At 45.2% G+C, this 18,365-nt stretch overlaps 1 protein-coding gene across 3 annotated transcripts in view; it reads left to right on the forward strand.

The window, feature by feature from the left end:
- Positions 1–18,365, forward strand: part of COL15A1 (collagen type XV alpha 1 chain) — a 131,089-nt gene that overhangs the window by 84,700 nt on the left and 28,024 nt on the right. For all 3 annotated transcript variants that reach the window (XR_014001256.1, XM_081166095.1, XM_081166096.1), the window contains exons 19-29: positions 1,361–1,405; positions 5,751–5,813; positions 6,869–6,904; positions 7,615–7,698; positions 10,604–10,666; positions 12,675–12,710; positions 14,699–14,761; positions 15,325–15,402; positions 15,581–15,616; positions 17,001–17,054; positions 17,145–17,204. Coding sequence is in view for 2 of the 3 variants with exons in the window: in XM_081166095.1 (XP_081022221.1) it covers positions 1,361–1,405; positions 5,751–5,813; positions 6,869–6,904; positions 7,615–7,698; positions 10,604–10,666; positions 12,675–12,710; positions 14,699–14,761; positions 15,325–15,402; positions 15,581–15,616; positions 17,001–17,054; positions 17,145–17,204 (618 nt within the window). In the remaining variant the exon portion in view is untranslated. The remainder of the gene's footprint in view (positions 1–1,360; positions 1,406–5,750; positions 5,814–6,868; positions 6,905–7,614; positions 7,699–10,603; positions 10,667–12,674; positions 12,711–14,698; positions 14,762–15,324; positions 15,403–15,580; positions 15,617–17,000; positions 17,055–17,144; positions 17,205–18,365) is intronic.

Raw genomic sequence — 18,365 nt, forward strand, 5'->3', positions numbered from 1 at the left:
CGCGCGCTGTTCCGATTTCCATCGGCTCTGCCGGCGGGAAAGTTGTCTCTGGAATCTCAGGAATGCGGAACTCCTTCCAGCGTTCCCCTTTCCCTTCCCGCCTCTCCAAAGCTCTCGCCTCCTGGCGCGCTCCTATGGTCAGCGCAGATTTAGTCAGCTGATCCATGGAATCCGCCCTAGGACCCCGGGACAGTTCGTCTTTCACAGCCGAAGCCAGACCTTCTTCAAATAGCATTTGAATGGGTGCCGCCGATAAGTCCCACCCCAATCTGTGAACCAGCATAGTGAACTCAGTCCAGTACTCACGGACAGATCGGCTTCCCTGCTTGCAAGCCATTAGCTGTCTGCGCACCACTCCTTCCTCAATATCGCTGGAAAACATGAGATCCATTGCACGAAAGAACTTCATGGTGTCCTTTAGGACGTCATTGTGCGTTGCCATCAGGGGCCTAACCCAGTCTCTCGCCCCCTTTTCAAGATGCCCAATCACAAAAGCCACTCGCGATTCCTCGTCAGGGAATTCATCAAACTGCACATTGAGGGCATATTGCATCTCTGTTCTAAAGGCATGATAGTCCTTGGGGTCCCCCCCAAATTTCTGCACCAATCCTGGTACCTTTCTGTTGAACTGGGTGGCTCTCCCCTTCTTGTCTGCATCCTGAGCCCTTCTCTCCTCAAGCCTAGCCGTCTGCAGCGCCAATTGGATTTCCAACGCTCGGTACCTATCTTCCAAGCTTGGACCCGTTCCAACTCCTGCCTCTCCGGCTCCGGCTGGGTCGCTCATGATGCCTTCTCCTGCACAGGCAGCTTACAAAGACTGTCGGAATGCTGTGATGGGATGATTTAGCTGCTTGTGCGTAAAATCGTGGTCCCTCAGAGTTTGTGCAACTCCACAAACCTCTGTGTGTGACAGAGCTCCTCAAACATGTCTGCCCTAGTCACTTGTAGATTCCGACAGTGGTTGTTTGCGGAAGCGCTTCCAGCATAGAAGCTCCTTAACGGAAACGCGTCTTCTGGACTCACGACGTGGCAGCTTCCGGCGAAGAATGGGTCTCCCTATGGGAGCTTCTGACACCTCCCCGCTGTTCTCGCTGGACGTGTCCCTGATCCCTCCCTCTTCCCTGCTAGTTCCTGCTTTAGCTGCTGCGTCTCTCTCCGCATTCATGAGACCTTCCTCCAGAGACCCCTCTCTCCCCCTGCTGGTCCCTGCTTTCGCTGCTGACTCCCTCCCAGCCTCTATGAGCCCTTCCACCTCCCGTTCCTCCGATGGCAGTTCCCTGACAGTATACAAGGAAGCTTCTTGTTTAAAAAAATATTTTAGTTCTCCATTTTTAAAATGACTATTTTGTTTTTGTTTTAGGGAGAAAAAGGTGACAATGGACTACCAGGTACACCTGGCTTAAAGGTGAGACATTAACTAAACATGATTTATAAACTGACTTCATAGAAAAAAAGGCAAATACTTTGTATCTAACACAAATTAAAGATTTAGCTGAAGTGACCACATACTTTAGAATTTCCAAGTATCCCAGTATAGAGCTTGCTCTTGTGTTTTAATGTCAGGCATGCTGATCTACCCTTCTGTCTGAAGATGTATATATTTTGGCACGGAGTGGGTGGCGCTGTGGCCACTGAGCCTCTTGGGCTTGCCGAGCAGAAGGTTGGGGGTTCAAATCCCTGCAACGGGGGGAGCTCTGTCCCATCTTCTGCCAACCTAGCAGTTCAAAAGCACCCCAGTGCAAGTAGATAAATAGGTACCACTGTGGCGGGAAGGTAAACAGCTTTTCCGTGCACTCTGGCTTCTGTCATGGTGTCCCGTTGCGCCGGAAGCAGTTTAGTCCTGCTGGCCACATGACTCAGAAAGCTGTCTGTGGACAAATGCCAGTTCCCTTGGCCTGAAGCAAGATGAGCACCACACCCCACAGTCGCATTTGACTGGACTTAACCATCCAGGGGTCCTTTACCTTTACCTATGTATTTTGGCATGTGAGAAATGCCAAGAAAATGTCTTGCTTTCTCCCTGGTAGATACACCTGGAACCTAATCAGTAGTCCCATTTCCAGATTTGTGCATTGGACTGAAGCAAAGACATTCTTTGCTCACATTATAAAATATGCATCTTCATGTACAACATACATTTAGGTGCATGTATGGAATTGCAATGAGATGAGGCGAAGTAAAGTAAGTAGACCAGAGATTTTTAATTTTTTGAGTCCATGGCTTCCTTGACCAACTACATTCTTTCTGCAGCACCTCTATGGGGCTGAGGAGCCCAGTAATGTCACCCTTTGCCTGCAGAGCTGGCAGCCTCTCACCCTTTTTCGAACACCCTCCCTTGTGGAGAGTTCCCTCAGCCTCTCTCCTCTCCCTTCTCCTTGGGAGTCCTCTGAGCAGCCACAACTGCCACCCCTGGTCTCTGAGCTGCTCCCCCTGCCCTAAAGAGAGGTACCTCCTCACACAGGGGCCTGGGAAACAACCCCTGACCAGTCCCAGAGGCACCATTCCTCGGGGGGGGGGGTGGCCTTGTAGCCAGGGTTGCTGCAAAAGAGCTGTGCAAGCCTTCGGGAGGCAGAGATGCAAGAGGGAATCAGAGGAGGGAAGGAAGGAAAGAGGGACAGAGGCCACTGTTGCTTGCGGCACCCCTGATCATCATTCAAGGCACCCCAGGGTGCCACAGCACACTGGTTGAAAACCACTGAAGTAGACTAGTTTTGGCCAAAGAAGCAATGAAGAAGTTCCAAAGGTGCTTGGCTAGTTTCTAACTAGATGGGTTGCCACACCAAGATAGCAGCAGAAGAGGCTGTTCCGCCCCATAGGCATGGAGCCATCTATTGCTCATTGGCTGCAGGGATATCTTGTGGTCCAATGAGATGTTGGTTCCATGTCATGTCTTGCCCTTTCTCCTGACAATGGCTGGCAGTTGGGGGGGGGTGTATCCTGGCCCTGCAAGGAGGCCTGGGAGTGGCTGGACTTATTAGGGCTACTCAGTGAGCATTTCTCTCCTGGCCTTGGCTTTTAGTACTTTAAAAATATTGATGATGATGATGATATTCAACTCCCATGGCGCCACTACCTTTTTTAGTGGTATACACAGGCATGGGGCCAGGCAAATCTCTACATTTCCTCTCTATACATTTAATACCATTGAGCCCACTGGATTTCCTTGGCTACAAGTGAACTAAATTTTTTCGTTTCCTAGAAGTTGTCTCAACTGATTTACTGGAGCCATGCCAGTATAAACATGAAAATGGTGCCACAGTGAATCACTTAATTATTGAAAGGTTCTATCATGAAACAGTTTTTGCTTACTGTAATTTAGAAAACAACAGAATGTGGAGACTTGCTCCATGAATTCCATCTGTTAAACATATTTTGAATCTGTGAAAAGCAATACCAGTCAACCTTTAAAAGCATTTTGCCTAGAATGTTGTCAACATAATCATGAATCAGTCTGGTATCAGCCAAGGAAAGCAGCTTTGAAACCTGTGGTGGTCCAGCTATTTGTGTTAACTAATAACAACAACAACAACAACAACAACAACAACAATAATAATAATAATAATAATAATTTATTTATAGCCCACCCATCTGGCTGGGCTTCCCCAGCCACTCTGGGCAGCTTCCAACAAAATATTAAAATACAATAGTGCATCAAACATTAAAAGCTTCCCTAAAAGTTGCCTTCAGATGTCTTCTAAAAGTCTGGTAGTTGTTTTTCTCTTTGACATCTGGTGGGAGGGTGTTCCACAGGGCAGGTGCCACTACCAAGAAGGCCTCTGCCTGGTTCCCTATAACTTGGCTTCTCTCAGCAAGGGAACCGCCAGAAGGCCCTCGGAGCTAGACCTCAGTGTCCGGGCAAAACGATGGAGGTGGAGATGCTCCTTCAGGTATACTGGACCGAGGCCATTTAGGGCTTTAAAGGTCAGCACCAACATTTTTAATTGTGCTCGGAAACGTACTGGGAGCCAATGTAGGTCTTTCAAGACCGGTGTTATATGGTCTCGGCGGCTGCCCCCAGTCACCAGTCTAGCTGCCACATTCTGGATTAGTTGTAATTTCTGGGTCACCTTCAAAGGTAGCCCCACGTGGAGCACATTGCAGTAGTCCAAGCGGGAGATAACTAGAGCATGCACCACTCTGGTGAGACAGTCCGCAGGCAGGTAGGGTCTCAGCCTGTGTACCAGATGGAGATGGTACACAGCTGCCCTGGACACAGAATTGACCTGTGCCTCCATGGACAGCTGCGAGTCCAAAATGACTCCCAGGCTGCGCACCTGGTCCTTCAGGGGCACAGTTATCTCATTCAGGACCAGGGAGTCCTCCACACCTGCCTGTCTCCTGTCCCCCCAAAACAGTACTTCTGTTTTGTCAGGATTCAACCTCAATCTGTTAGCCACCTTCCATCCTCCAACCGGAAGATGGAATACACCAGAACTGAGCAATTCTAGGCCCAGTTGCAGAGGCTAGGCAGCCCAGTTTCTACTGAGAAAATCTCTATAAATCTTCTTCAGAAACACAGGAGCAAATTTTGGTGAAGCCATTTGCAGGCCTGCCTCCCACCTCTACCATGGCACCACTGCCAGTCCCACTGGGGCTTTGCCCATGCCACCGCCACAGTGCTATTGTCCTCACCGTTGCCACTGTGCCCTTGCCACTGTGCCCTTGCCATGGTGGCAGTTGCAGTGTTGGAGCCGGCAGCAACATGGACATAATGGTCAGGGGGAGGGAGGGGGGCCAGGATCTGTGAAGAAGTGGCATCATGCTGGTGGCATCGGGGCATTTTGCCTATATTGGCAAAACAGCTTAGGCCAGCCCTGGGTTGTCCTCTTAAGTGATACTATGGGACTCCAGCTTTGGGATGCTTCCATCTTCAAACTAGAGTACGACCTGTAGGAAGCAGCTTAAATAGAGACTTCATGAATGACATTGGCCTTGCATGGGCAATAACAGATTGTTATTTCTTGCTATGTTTGCTGAAGGCTCAGACTACTTATATTTATAGTTTAGCACACTATTATTTGTCTTGCTTTGGTTGTTTGCCATTTGTTCAATGTCCCATCTGGGCTGAATTTGACAGGGACGCGGGTGACGCTGTGGTCTAAACCACTGATCCTCTTCAGCTTGCCAATCGGAAGGTCGGCAGTTTGAATTCCCGTGACGGGGTGAGCTCCTGTCGCTCCATCCCAGCTCCTGCCAACCTAGCAGTTCAAAAACACACCAGTGCAAGTAGATAAATAGGTACTGCTGTGGCAGGAAGGTAAACGGCATTTCTATGCGCTCTGGCATTCATCATAGTGTCCCGTTGAGCCATAAGTGGTTTAGTCATGCTGGCCACATGAGACTCGGAAAGCTGTCTGTGGACAAATGCCGGCTCCCTCGGCCTGAAGCGAGATGAGCGCTACAACCCATAGTTTCCTTTGACTTCACTTAACTGTCCAGGGGTCCTTTACCTTTTTACCTGAATGAAGCTTTTGAAAACCATACTATGTATAATCAGTAGACAGACCATGGCCGCTGAGATGCCAGGACTCTTTCTGGGGGGGCCTCTTTGAGATGAGTGCCCCTTTATGTCTGTCTGGCTTTGTTACTTGGGGTGCCACCATCCCTGTGTTACTTTTTCTTTCCCTGTGATCTTTACATTTGTAGTAAGCCTTTGGGGGCATTGGAACGAATTCTCTGGATCGTGGCCTCAGTTAAAAGCAGCTGATGAATCTGTGAAGTGAATGTGGGATATTTTTGTGTTCCGTTAGGGAGAGCAAGGCCCAGAAGGAAGGCCAGGATTTCCTGGTGTTGCTGGAAGACCTGGAGACACAGTGAGTAGGCTATGGACCTCCTTCTCTGTGCATCGCTTGAAATTGTAGCCTGAGATGTGCAGAGGCTTCGTTTCAGGTTTAGGTGCGGGAGCCGGACAAATAAATTTCAATAGGCAGCAAACAACATTGAAGGCAAGATCCCAAGACCCACTGGTGGGTGTATATTAAGATTAAATTTCATATTTATATGCTCCCACATTCTACCAGCCCTTCTTAAAGGTCAAAGCACATGGTACACTGTAACCTGTAATTTTATATTTTTCAAGTGTTTGCAGTTATTTTGTTTTTTGTTTTATGTCTCATAATGACAACAATGTTAATCCGTGCGTAGCAGGTACCTGCTTTTTTCCTCAGAGAAGGAGATTTGTGCCCTTGGCCAGAATGACTAGGCCTCCTTAACAGTTGTCGCTCAACAAGAAAAGCCAGTGAGTTGGCCTGTGATCTAGATGCCCCTGAAGGAGAGCCATTTGTGGTCTGAAACTCAGAAGGTTGGGGGGTTGCCACTGAATTCTACCCGTGGGGCAATGGGATCAGTTTACCCACGAGATCCCCCTCCCCCACATGTGCCCACTCAACTGCTTCTGTTGACAGAACTGGTGTCACATAATACCTGTTTTGCATTTGTAAGTCCTTGATCTTTTAATGTGGTGGCATCTCCACTTTGGAACTCTCTGCCTCTTGATAGAGGCCTTCACCATACCCCTTTCAACACCTGTCAAAAACATTCCTGTTTAGACAGGCCTATCTAGCTGCTTAGAAAGTTGAAGTAATTTTAGTCTGTTTTAGTATTTTAAGTTTTGTACGCTGGGTTGTACATTTTTCTAGATTTTACTGCTTTGTCTTTTGTAAACCGCTTTGAGTTTTGTTTTGTTTTTAAATCAAGCGGTGTATAAATTTTATTAAATAAATAAATCAATTCTGACCTTTTGTCTATTGTTTTGTCCATTGTTTCTCTCATGGATAGCCGTGTTTCAACATATACAATCTATATTATTAGTGACAGTGTTACCATCTTCCTTTCATGCAATTAATGCTGACTTTTAAATTAAATGCAGGGGTCAAAAGGAGATAAGGGTGACCCAGGACCCAAGGTAAGAAGTGGCATTTATTTTAATTCAATTCAATATCCACTTGGACCTCAGTGATGCATGCACCATATTTTTACAAGGGCTGAAGCTGCTACATGCAGGTCCCGCTATCCACCTGCTTGTTATCTGCAGATACACTTATCCAAATGCAAAGAATTTTGCCCAAACCTTCATTAATAATAATAATAATAATAATAATAATAATAATAATAATAATAATAATAATACCCTGCCCATCTGGCTCTGTTTCCCCAGCCCACTCAGGGCACATATGTGTGGGTGATTCAGATATCCAGGCAGCTGGAGTTTGCCCACTTCCTTCTTTGTTTGTGCTTTGCTAGTTGGCTGCAGCTATTTTTCAGGCAAAAACCATGCAAGGGAGGGATGGGGGAAAGAGATGGGCCAATCAGGGAGAAGGAGAGATTGGACACACCAGTTTTGCTTTGTCTTTCTTCTGTTGGTTGGCTCTGGGCATTTTAGGAAGAAAACATGGTGGGAGAAAGATAACGGATTAGAAATGTTCCCATAGGAAATAATGGAAATCACCAGCTTGTTATGCAAATGCTCACCTGACAAACAATTTTCTGAGAATGCATTGAGTTCGGAAAACGGACCGTGTGCGTCTATAAATCAGAAGATTAACATTGTTTGGTTTTGTCTCATTACCCAAGGTCATTCCCTGCGCTCCTAACCACCATATTCTCTTGCAATAGGGCGAACCAGGACAAGATGGTGTCAGTGTTGTGGGACCACCCGGACCACCTGGACCACCTGGTCCCATCATAGCCATTCCCAGGGTAGGTATCTTATTGCTATTCTGCTGCACCATTATAACCGCCTTTTGTGCATTTGCCTAGTGCTGCTGCTAATGTCTGCCAATTGTGGAAGTTTGGAAGTGAGGCCTTCACAAAAATCTTGAAATCATTCCAGAAATCCTGATGTTCTTTGCTACATCTGTTCCATACCAGGCAATGGAGTACATTGATAGGTAAAGAGAGAGAGGGAGCGGGATGTGAGAGCTAGGCTCTGCTTCACTGTAATCACAGCTAGACTTCGTAGCAGGGGCGAACCGTGCTGTTTGACCGCCTGAGGCAAAGCAGAAAGATGCCACCCTTGCTGTCCCCACGAAACCCCATGGGTCCCATGGCTGCAGCTTCCGGATCAGCCAGATCTTGAGAGCCCTGCAAGATTGTGTAAGACCTTCAGAAATGGCCCGGCTCTGTTCCAACCAGTGGCGTAGCGTGGGGGGTGCAGGGGGGCCCGGCCGCACTGGCCGCAACATCTGGGGGTTAGGGTTAGGGGGCGCAAATCCACTGGTTAGGGGGCGCAAATTCACGGGTTAGGGGGCGCAAATTACTTGCCTTGCCCCGGGTGCTGACAACCCACGCTACGCCACTGGTTCCAACACTGGGTTGCCAGATGTTGTTGTTGGACTACAGCTCCCATTATCTTCAGCCATCATGGCCAGCCCAGCAGAAGTTGGGGAGGCTGCCTTACTGGCTTGACTCAAAAATAATTGGTTTACTTGTGAGTAAGCTAAAGAACAAGACTTACGTCGCACAACAGAGGAGGCAAAAGTGGTGTCCTTTTCTTTTGCTTATCCTAATTGTTTGTGGGGTTTAAGGACTCTGCATATATATGTGGATGCCTTACATCGCACCAGACTCGTATACCTTCTCCATAGGCACATACCTCTATTTGGACATTCGGTAGCCCTGTGAAGAACAAAAGCACCTTTCCAAAAAGCACCATCTCTCCCAGTTAGTTGCTGCTCGGTTGTCATTGACCAGCCAGGCTTTCTAGTTTCTTGAAGAAACAAATATCTGTGAGGGAAGGAAATGTTTTAACTGTAAAAAAAAGCAGTAGCTCCAGACTGTAATGGGAGCCCTCAGACCACCTCATAATCCTCTAAGTAAGCAAAACTGCACCCCCAAATTAGAAACAACAAGAACACTGTTTTTTAGTTACCTTCTGTTCTGCTACATAATCTAAAATACAGAACAAACTACTTCTTCAAGCTTTCCTGCCCAAGCATTCTGGAAAGCATGTTTGTTACGAATATATGCAGAAATAAAGATGTCTAACATTTGACTGAACTATGTTTCAATTCTCCAGTGAGCCCATGTGAGCTAGTTTGAAACCTGAAAGTTTTTTGAAACTACCCATGGGAATTTGTTCTTATATGAAATGCAAATTACTTCAACATCTAGAGATGAAGTCAGATATTGAGAGTTTATATTCCATTGAGGCATAGAAGTAGAGGGAAGCCAAGCAGTAACATATAATAATATGGTTTTATTGGTATGTTTTATTATTTTATAAGTAAGACACCTAGAGAAATTACTTTGAGACATCTCATAAATATTATAAATAATACAAAGCCAAATCTCTTGACTTCACCGGTGACTGTTATGCTCGATGCAGAGAATGTGGCGTGTTGCCTTGGCAGCAAATACTGTATAAGCAAAACCATGTCGCTTTTTCATTGCCGTAATGGTGTTCAAGTGGGCCTTTCTCTGATGAAATTAACCAATATTGATGGGAAATTACCCTGCCATATTGCATGTTCCAGTCCCTCATCTCACACACAGATTCCCCTATTACTGTGGTTAATGCTAATGAAGCAGGTTTCAAAACACAAAATGGATAGCAGAGTGTCTTTGGTAAATCCTGTAGATGTTTGCACCAGAAAGGGAAGCGGGTAGAGGAAGGAACTTATGAACAATGGTTAAAGAGCTTTAGGAGCATTCTCTCTGCACCAGCCCATGATGTTACTTCACTTTTCAAGCAGTGGTGTCCAAACTTTTTTCAAAGAGGGCTAGATTTGATGAAGTGAAGGGCTGTGATGGGATTGAAGTTGTTGAGCTTTTTTTGTGATGATAGGATCAGTTGAAAGGATTGAAGTTGTTGATTTTGCACCATAGTTGTTGAGCTTCGGGGGCCAGATTAGGCCCCCGAAACAGACTTTGGACATGCCTGCTTTATGGTAAAGACAAATTCCATTTTGCTAAATGCAACATTTGGAAAGAAGATGTGTAAGTGAAAAAAGCACAATGAACACACCAGAGAGCCTTGGTCAAACGTGTCTCCCTAGTAGGTGCTTATTGCGTATTTTTAAATGCACCTTCGCTCCTTCCATTATGGTGGTTGCTCACAGCAGAGGCATGTAGTGGATACCAGGAAGCAAACTTTACTCTTGTGATGGATCAGAGTTCTAATGGCCAATTCCCCCTTTTTTAATGAGGGATCCCCCCATAAGGGATTATGACAGGCTGCCAGCACACAGGAGGTTTTGGGGGTTTTTGCCACACCCATGTCCGTCCAGCTGCTTGGGGAGTTTCTTCAGCCCAGCTCTAGTAAAAAAAGAGAGTGACATCATATTATAGGGGTTTAGCAATATAAGCAGAAGTAGCAGGCCTTGCAGTGGCTTCCTCTGTCTGACTATCTAATGCAAATCTCCAAAGTCCCCCCCCCCTTTCCTTATTCTCCTGTGTCTGACACTTCTTGCTGGAGTGCAATAAAATAAATAATGCTTGAAAGAGAGGGGTATAAAAACAGTGTATGCTTTTGATGACCTGCTTACCTTTCTCCATCTTAGATAAAATTAGTAGAACATTTCATTTTTCTCCAATATTTCTAGAAATTAGTGGATGTTCTATTAATGTTTGGCATTTTGCCTGCTTCTCTCTCTCTCTCTTTCAGTCACTAAATGCTTCAGATGAAAGTTTTAACATTACGAGAATCAAAGGACTTGTTGGGCCTCCAGTGAGTATGTTCTATTCTGTTGTACTAGGTAAAACAATGCCTTGGTTTAAGTAAACTCCCAAAGCATTTTGCTCTGATCCTCACATAGAAATATGCTTCTTCTACCAACTTCTTTGGACTTCACTGTGTCATATGACAACAGACCTAAGTAGAGATCTTGATCCATCCAATATAACAGAATATAATCATAGTAATCTCCAATATGTTTCTAGCTAAACATGTAGAATATAATACTATATGATGATGACGATGAAGATGGCGATTGGGGATGGTTTAATCTCTATAAGAGGCATACACAATGTGATTAGCATCATTTTTCCAAAGGGGATGTTAAGTCCCACTCCCTGCAAGAGAGGCATGCTCTGATTTTCAGTGCTGATTTACTTGCTACCACCTCTTTTACTGACCTGGCAAAGAGCATGGGAATGGGGAGGTGGAAGCAGATGTATGGCGTGTTTCACATGCACTTGTGTCCGCACACACAAAATATCACTCTTTTTAGCAAGTTTATAAAGCAGGAGTGGGCACATGGGCCTGATCTGGACTACCAAACCTTCCCCAGCGGCTTACCAAGCCTTGACCTGATGGGTGGTTTAGATCACCATCCTGGCACTGGACAGGACAGATAGGTTTAAAGCTATCTGTTCAACCCAGCACCACAATGGAGATTAAAAACACCTTGTGCCACTCAGGGAGGTGGCGATCTCCCCAGATCAGCTGAGTGCACATCTATGTATATGTTTGCACAGTAGTAAAGCGATAGTTCTGGAGAGGAAAACCAACTTCCCTTTTTGGATAATGCATGCAGGAGTTAAAAGAAGCATCTTCTTAAAGAGAGACCTTTGTTTTTGTGTATGAGGGAAGACAAAATGTCACTTCAAAGGTGTTGCTGTCCACCTGGAGTTTATGGGATGGACTTAGCTGAACTTCCGTCCCACTGAAATCAATGGGAAAAGTTAGTCATTCCTCAAGCTAAGTCCCACTGATTTCACCGGCAATGACGTGCAACCAACTTCAGAGTACAAATAACTTGTATATCGCTACTTAGAAGTAACTCTCACTGATTTAAATGAGGCTTTCTCCCCAGATAAGTGTGTAATAGTACTGAAGCCTCATTCTGGATCTAACCATATTATCAGGGAACTGACATTGGAGCGAGAGGCGAAGGGGAGGCTCCCAGATGATGCTGGCGAAGGACCCAGCAGCAGGGGGAGAAACAGCTCAGTAGAGGGGGAAGCCAATCAGCGCAACACCAGGGATGAAGGGGGGCAGACGGGGGAATTGGAGAGAGGGCTCCAGGACTCTTCACTGGACATCAGTGAGGAGAGCCCAGGTCCTCCGCTGCCCACGCCCTCCCTGCGCAGAAGACTCCCGCGCAGTGAGAGGAGGAGGAGACTGGGTGTCAAACAACTTTTATGTTGGAAGAGGTTCAAGAAACGCCCACTGACGGATTCTGCCAGTGACTGAAGCAGCCGCGATGAGAAGGGCTGTGCAGTCAGAAAGGTTTAACAAGGCAAATTAACCGAGAAAGGCACCAGTTTACTCACGAGTAACTCATACCCATTACACATATATATTTACAAGTATTAAATAATTTACTTTGTATCTGCTCTCACTTTTTAAAATCAGGAAAAGGATTTTGATTTATTTTACACATCAACTAATCATTGTGGGCCTATATGATATGTTTCTATCATATGGAGAAGTATTTCCACAAAACTTACAGTTCCCACCAATCAAAACAATGAATGCAAACTTGCTGGTTCTGATGCAGACAAATTAAATCTGCCATGTTTCCTAAAGGATGTGTGTCTCTGTAGACCAGAAATATTTTTCAAGTAATTAACAGTGACTGTTAGCTTCTGAAACTTAAGCCTTGGATTCTGCTACTCAGACAGAAAGTTGTCCAATGTTTTAAATGCAGTTCAAAATGAAATGGCATCCACAAACAGCAGGGATCCTAATCACAGTGAAACATCTTCGCCTGTTTTGTCATTGCATTTTACAGGGTTCAGACGGTAGGCCCGGCCTGCCAGGATTCCCTGTAAGTACCATATACCCAGTTTCTGAAATAGTAAACATGTAATGCAATTGCTATTAATGTTTTAGCACTTGACATGGTGCACAAAGCACATCATGCCCAACAAACTCTAAGGTCCTAAGAAGAAAATGAGAAAATAACATAAACGTGAGTAATTATCTGAGACATTATACTGCAGGATTCCAGTGGCGGCTTTGAGAATAAGTTTCAATTCTGACCAAGTGATACTGCTTTGATTCTTCTATATGATGACTTCAGCAAGTTCCAGTCAGACGCTTGAAGTCATCAGATAAGAGCATTTCACATAAATCATAGGGGAAATGAAACTAGGATGGTGTCTATTGCCATCATGCTCCTTTTGTAACATTTCCAGATTAAGTATTGAGCTCTCTTCAGGCCTTCTGCTCCATAGATGTAGCAAACGTGGCTGAGGGATGGGGACCATGTTGCAACCCCCAGGCCCCAACATGAACACACCTGCCGGCCACAGGTGGATGAGCACTTGTCAACCGTGTGAAGAAGGCCTCCCCACATGAAGTTGCACAGACAAGTGGAAACCTTGGCCAGGCAGGTCCACCACTCACACAGATGAAACCTCCTTGTGTACAGCTATGCACACACAGCCCTCCTTCACTTACTGAAGGTGTCCCCGGCTGCTGGCCTGGCCAGTGGGTATGTTGGCTCCAGCGGGACGTGTATTTGTTGCTAAGAGAAGGCCTGATCCAACAAGGCGGGACTAGGCTAGTCCCCTAAATGTTCCCCTAGTGCCTCCTTCCCAAAACCTGGGAATCTTCTGCCTGACTTATGGAGGGAGTCAAGATGCTCACACATGCAATTTCAGGGTGTGATGTCCTCACAAGCTGACACCTCTGGGCCTACCTGTTTCCGTTAGCCTATTTGGTCTTTATGTAGGCTGATTCATAATTTGTGTGGGAGTTATGTAACTGTTCCCACATCACTTTTGAATGAGTGGATCACATGCCCTGGAGGCAGGGAACACTGATGTAAAAAGCTCATGCTGCTCTCCCTACATGATCACATCCCTCAAATATCCCCAAAGCAGAGTGGAATTTCCCCGCTCTTGGTAGTGATGTCCCAAACACACGATGCATAAAATCAGGGCTGGGAGCAGAGAGATATAGGCAAGCCCCACTCGAAACCTCTCAGGCTTTGCTCTTCAGACTTTTCTGAATGCACCGGGAATCAGGATTCCGAATCACAGGGAGAGTTTCTGGGTATGCTCATTCACACACATTTAAACCCATTCCAGGCTTCTATGCTAATTGCAGACAGGTATGAAGAGTAGCCCACACCCCTGGGGATGCTTGGGACAGGGCTGGAGTGAATAACTGGAGCCTTCCCCTAATTTTATGTATCGTGGTCAGTGGGATGCCTGACCACAGCTAGAGCTACCTGTAAAAAGGACACTGGTAGAGGAGGGAAAGGGGCTGAAATAGTATGGGCAGTGATGAGGGCAGGGGCAACAACTTGCTCCCACCTCCCCCATTCTGCACTTTAAATCACCCCCCTCCCATGGACATCCACAGGAATTTTTCTAGGGGAAGGGTAAAGTAAATATTACAAACATACCTACTATTTCTGGTAGACCTTGTGAATGATGATGACACCTGGGTAGATGTAGCTTCTGAGAAACCTGCACTCCAGGTCTACCCCTCCCTTGATTCTCATTGGATAGGCTGGCTGACTGTCCCTCTGTGGGTAGACACAGCAGCCAGACCCACATTCCACCCACTGCTGATGCCCTCAGTTCCTTCCCTGGCTCCCTTCACCTCTCCCAGTCTCAGCAGATGCCCATGTCCCCTCCCCAGCCATGACCATGGCTCTGTAGAGATTTGTCAGCAGACCCAGTTTTGCATACAGGTCTGCTGTTGTCCTAAAAACAATCAGATTTTAATCATATTTGGCAACATGCGGAAGTTACCTAATCATAATAGGCCTGTTTATAGAAAGTCTACTTTGTTTTTTTCTAGGGCCCCAGGGGACCGAAAGGAGACATTGGACTTCCTGGTTCACCAGGAGAGAAAGGAAAGCAGGTAAAAAGGAAAGCAGGCAGTAGACCAGTTTAGAAATGTGAGGTGGTTACCAGCATATTTTGAAACTGTTAGGGATGATTTCCTCTTGTATATTCAAAGATGAGCTCAAGACATCTTGGCAGCCTGAGACCTCAAGAATTTGGTTTGCAGGGTTTGTCATATTTCCTTTAAATGTGGTGGAGATGAAGCTTCCCTTTACAAAACGGTAATCCAATAAGCAATTTCTTCTGGGAAGTTGAAAAAAGGTGGAACCACACAATTGTAATTCGGGGCTATGGATCTAGCAGCACATTCCAGGATCCAAGGATAACAATGGGGCGTTGTGAATTGTTCCCTTGTTAGTTTTCAACTTTTCCAGATCTGGGACCCATATCTGTGGATTGATCCCTGTACATCAAACCATTGGTTTGTTTCTCATTTGGAAGAGGCTATTTGAAGCCAGATTCATGTCAGCTCTTGGTATAAGTGAATAAAGCAGCAAATTCATCTGATAGATTTATGTACGCCAGATAAATGTAAACATCAAACCTTGGAGGAAAAATGAAAAAATGTGGTTTTTGTAGGGTGAAAAGGGTGAGCCAGGAGCCATCTTTGCTTCAGCTGAATCATTAACAGAAGTGATAAGAAGACCAGGAGAGAAGGTAACCTTGTTGGCTTGTTTTTTGCATGCTTCTGCTCTCCCTGTCCCATAGAAGAGAATGTGTGCTCTTAAAGGAACTGCCCTGAGACCTGTGGGTATAGGGTGGCTAATAATAATAATAATAATAATAATAATAATAATAATAATAATAATGGCTAATAGAACCCTTTTTCTCATAGGGTGAACCTGGAGTAACAGGACCAGTTGGACCAATGGTAAGCTTATTAATTTTTTTAAATCAGTTCATGCACCTTTTGCTATTCATGCAGAGGGAGAAGTATTTGTTCATGCAGAGGGAGAAGTATTTCAAAGTGACGGTAGAAAAGTGAAGAAAGGAATGAACTATGTGGAAGGAATTATAATGGTAAAAAGCAAAGTTCTATTGGAAACCTAGATCCATTAAAAATACATTTGTACATATGTGAAAACATACCATTCTTCTGAAACCAGCCTGTTTTTTGTCGGCACTTTAGTGCAAATTTCAACTAATAAACATATTTTCCCATGCAATCTTCCCCAGTGTACAAATTTGGCAAAGAAATTTCCCCGTTTGTAGTGCATTCTTTCACCAAATGTCACACATTTATACACCCTTTATGCATTTTTGTACACACAAATTTGCTGGAGAACTGCATTCCAAAATTCTATCAGTAATAATAATAATTTATTATTTATACCCCTCCCATCTGGCTGGGTTTCCCCAGCCTGTCTGGGCTGCTTCCAACAAAATATTAAAATACAAGAGATGGTTATGTCTCCATTAGTGGCACCGATTCGGCTTCAAAGTGACAAGCAACAGCCAGTCACACTGCTGTCAACAAAAAGAACACTAGGTCATTGGCCTCAATCCTATGGTTTTTGTCCAGGGATAATGGGGCTAAGGACAGGACAGGCTTCCATTTCTGGCCCATGATGGAAGAGATGGTGTCAAAAATCTTTTCCCAGAATTTTTGTGATATACTCTACATCCCCAGTCTTCCCGTGAGAGCTCCCTGAAAGTAGAGTAATGCATGAGACACAGGATCCCTACGATAAGATGACTCTTCACGCGCATGAGCGCAGAGTGCTCACCACAGTACACTGGTGGGTGCTCTTCTTGCTGTAGTTATAACTTGAAAAACCTTGTTCGGTCATGTTCGTTGTTTGCAACGTTAATGAAAATAATACAAATGGTTCTTTTTTGAAAAGGACAGATTTCAAAGGATGATTGTGTTTCAGTTCACATATTGAGTCAGAAAGTGCAAATGTGGTAGGCTGACTTTTAAAAGCAAACATATTCAAGCAACCCTACAAAAAAATGTAAGCAGAATGCCCCAGTAATACCTATAGTGTATTTGAAGAGCTTTTCCTGGATTGCCTCTGATTCTCAACTTTTTAAAAGAAACTTTATTCATCTTTAAAATAAAGATAAAATACAAACAATATTGAACATGCTAGTACAAATGTATTAATGTGCATTGAACATACGAATTCATTATTAGCTACAAATGTGTGGCAGAGGCACTAAAATATGGCTTTATTTCCAATAAAGCGCACTGCACATATATAGGCATTTGTTCTGTTTTTCTTTCTGTTTGTAATACTTCTTTTTGTCTTTAGGGGCCACCTGGACCTTCAGGACTTAAAGGAGAACTTGGTTTCCCCGGTCGGCCAGTGGGTATATTTCTTTTTTGGGAAGAGGGGTATTTTAAAATTCTTTTTATTGTGGCATAAGGCATTTATGTGCTGTTATCTGCCTTTCAGGGGCGTCCTGGCCTGAATGGGAAAAAAGGCATAAAAGGTGAACGCGGTGTAACATTATATGTAAGTTCTACAGAAATGTTCTTATTAACAGTTTAAGAAGATGCAACTATACTCATAACAAGCAAAAGGAAGCTCTATTCAATTCATGAATTAATTAAGAGGACATTCCCTTTTATATAGGCACTGGCTTGTGTGGCTATAAAAGGGGATTAGTCAAATTAGTCGAAAGGGATATGATAACCCATTCTCGGAAGATATGGTCACCAATGTTCATATATCCATGTTCAGACGATACTTCTGTTTACTTCTGAAACCAATTGCCAGGGGTTATACAAGAGACACAATAGAGGTGAAGAGATGATTTGTTTGGAAATGCTCTGTGACATGTATGGTGAGGCCTTATCCCTAAAGGGTGAGGTTGTGCTGTGTTTTTTGTTTTGTTTTTAGTGTGGCCTGTCTTGTAGCAATCACAAGGTTGATGGGGTGTTTCAAACACTGCCAAATTAGCAGGGTCTTTAGTTATGAGCGGGGGGGGGGGGAGGAGGTTTATGAACTGTGTAGGAGCGTGTGGGATGCCCCGAGTAATGTGATTAAAGGTAAGGAGCTGGTTTGGTGTTGGAGAAAGGATGGACAGGCCAGTACAGGTGAGCATCAATTAGACAGCTGGCATATATCCCCTGCTTTGGTCCTCCCCAACCAGAGTGTTTGTGGTTGCCTTAGCAGGCAGTTCTTGGGCATGCTGGCTCTATATCTTAGAGTCAGGTTGGGTTGCAATAAAATCTTCCTCATTTATTGCTTGTTAGTGGATGAGGAGAAAAGTCTGTGCACAACTGAGTCTTGGGTGGGAAAGCTGGGAGGAGTTGGTCTGAGTTGTGTCCTCCTGGGTACTCACTTTAGCGCCAGAACAGAGCCGCTTTTAGCAGGTTATTCTGCCACCCAGACGAGTGGGATTCAACTGGTGCTGGTAGAGCCGCTGGCGGAGGAAGGGGGTGTGGTGCGTGCGGTCCACCCAGGTGTCATCCCTGAGGGGAGTGACATCACTGCCCCACCCCCCTGGGATGCTCACCCTGCCCCTGCAGATGGCTAGCCCTGCCCCCGGGTGCACAGCTACCCCCCCCTCTGGGTAGAGATGGGGGAGGAATCCATATAATTCACATTCAAAGCCACCTGGTTCAATCCAGGTGTATCATGACCCAGATCAGATCACGAGCACATATCAGA

The sequence above is a fragment of the Podarcis bocagei genome (assembly GCF_964188305.1).
Source record: "Podarcis bocagei genome assembly, chromosome: 13".
Classification (NCBI taxonomy): domain Eukaryota; kingdom Metazoa; phylum Chordata; class Lepidosauria; order Squamata; family Lacertidae; genus Podarcis; species Podarcis bocagei.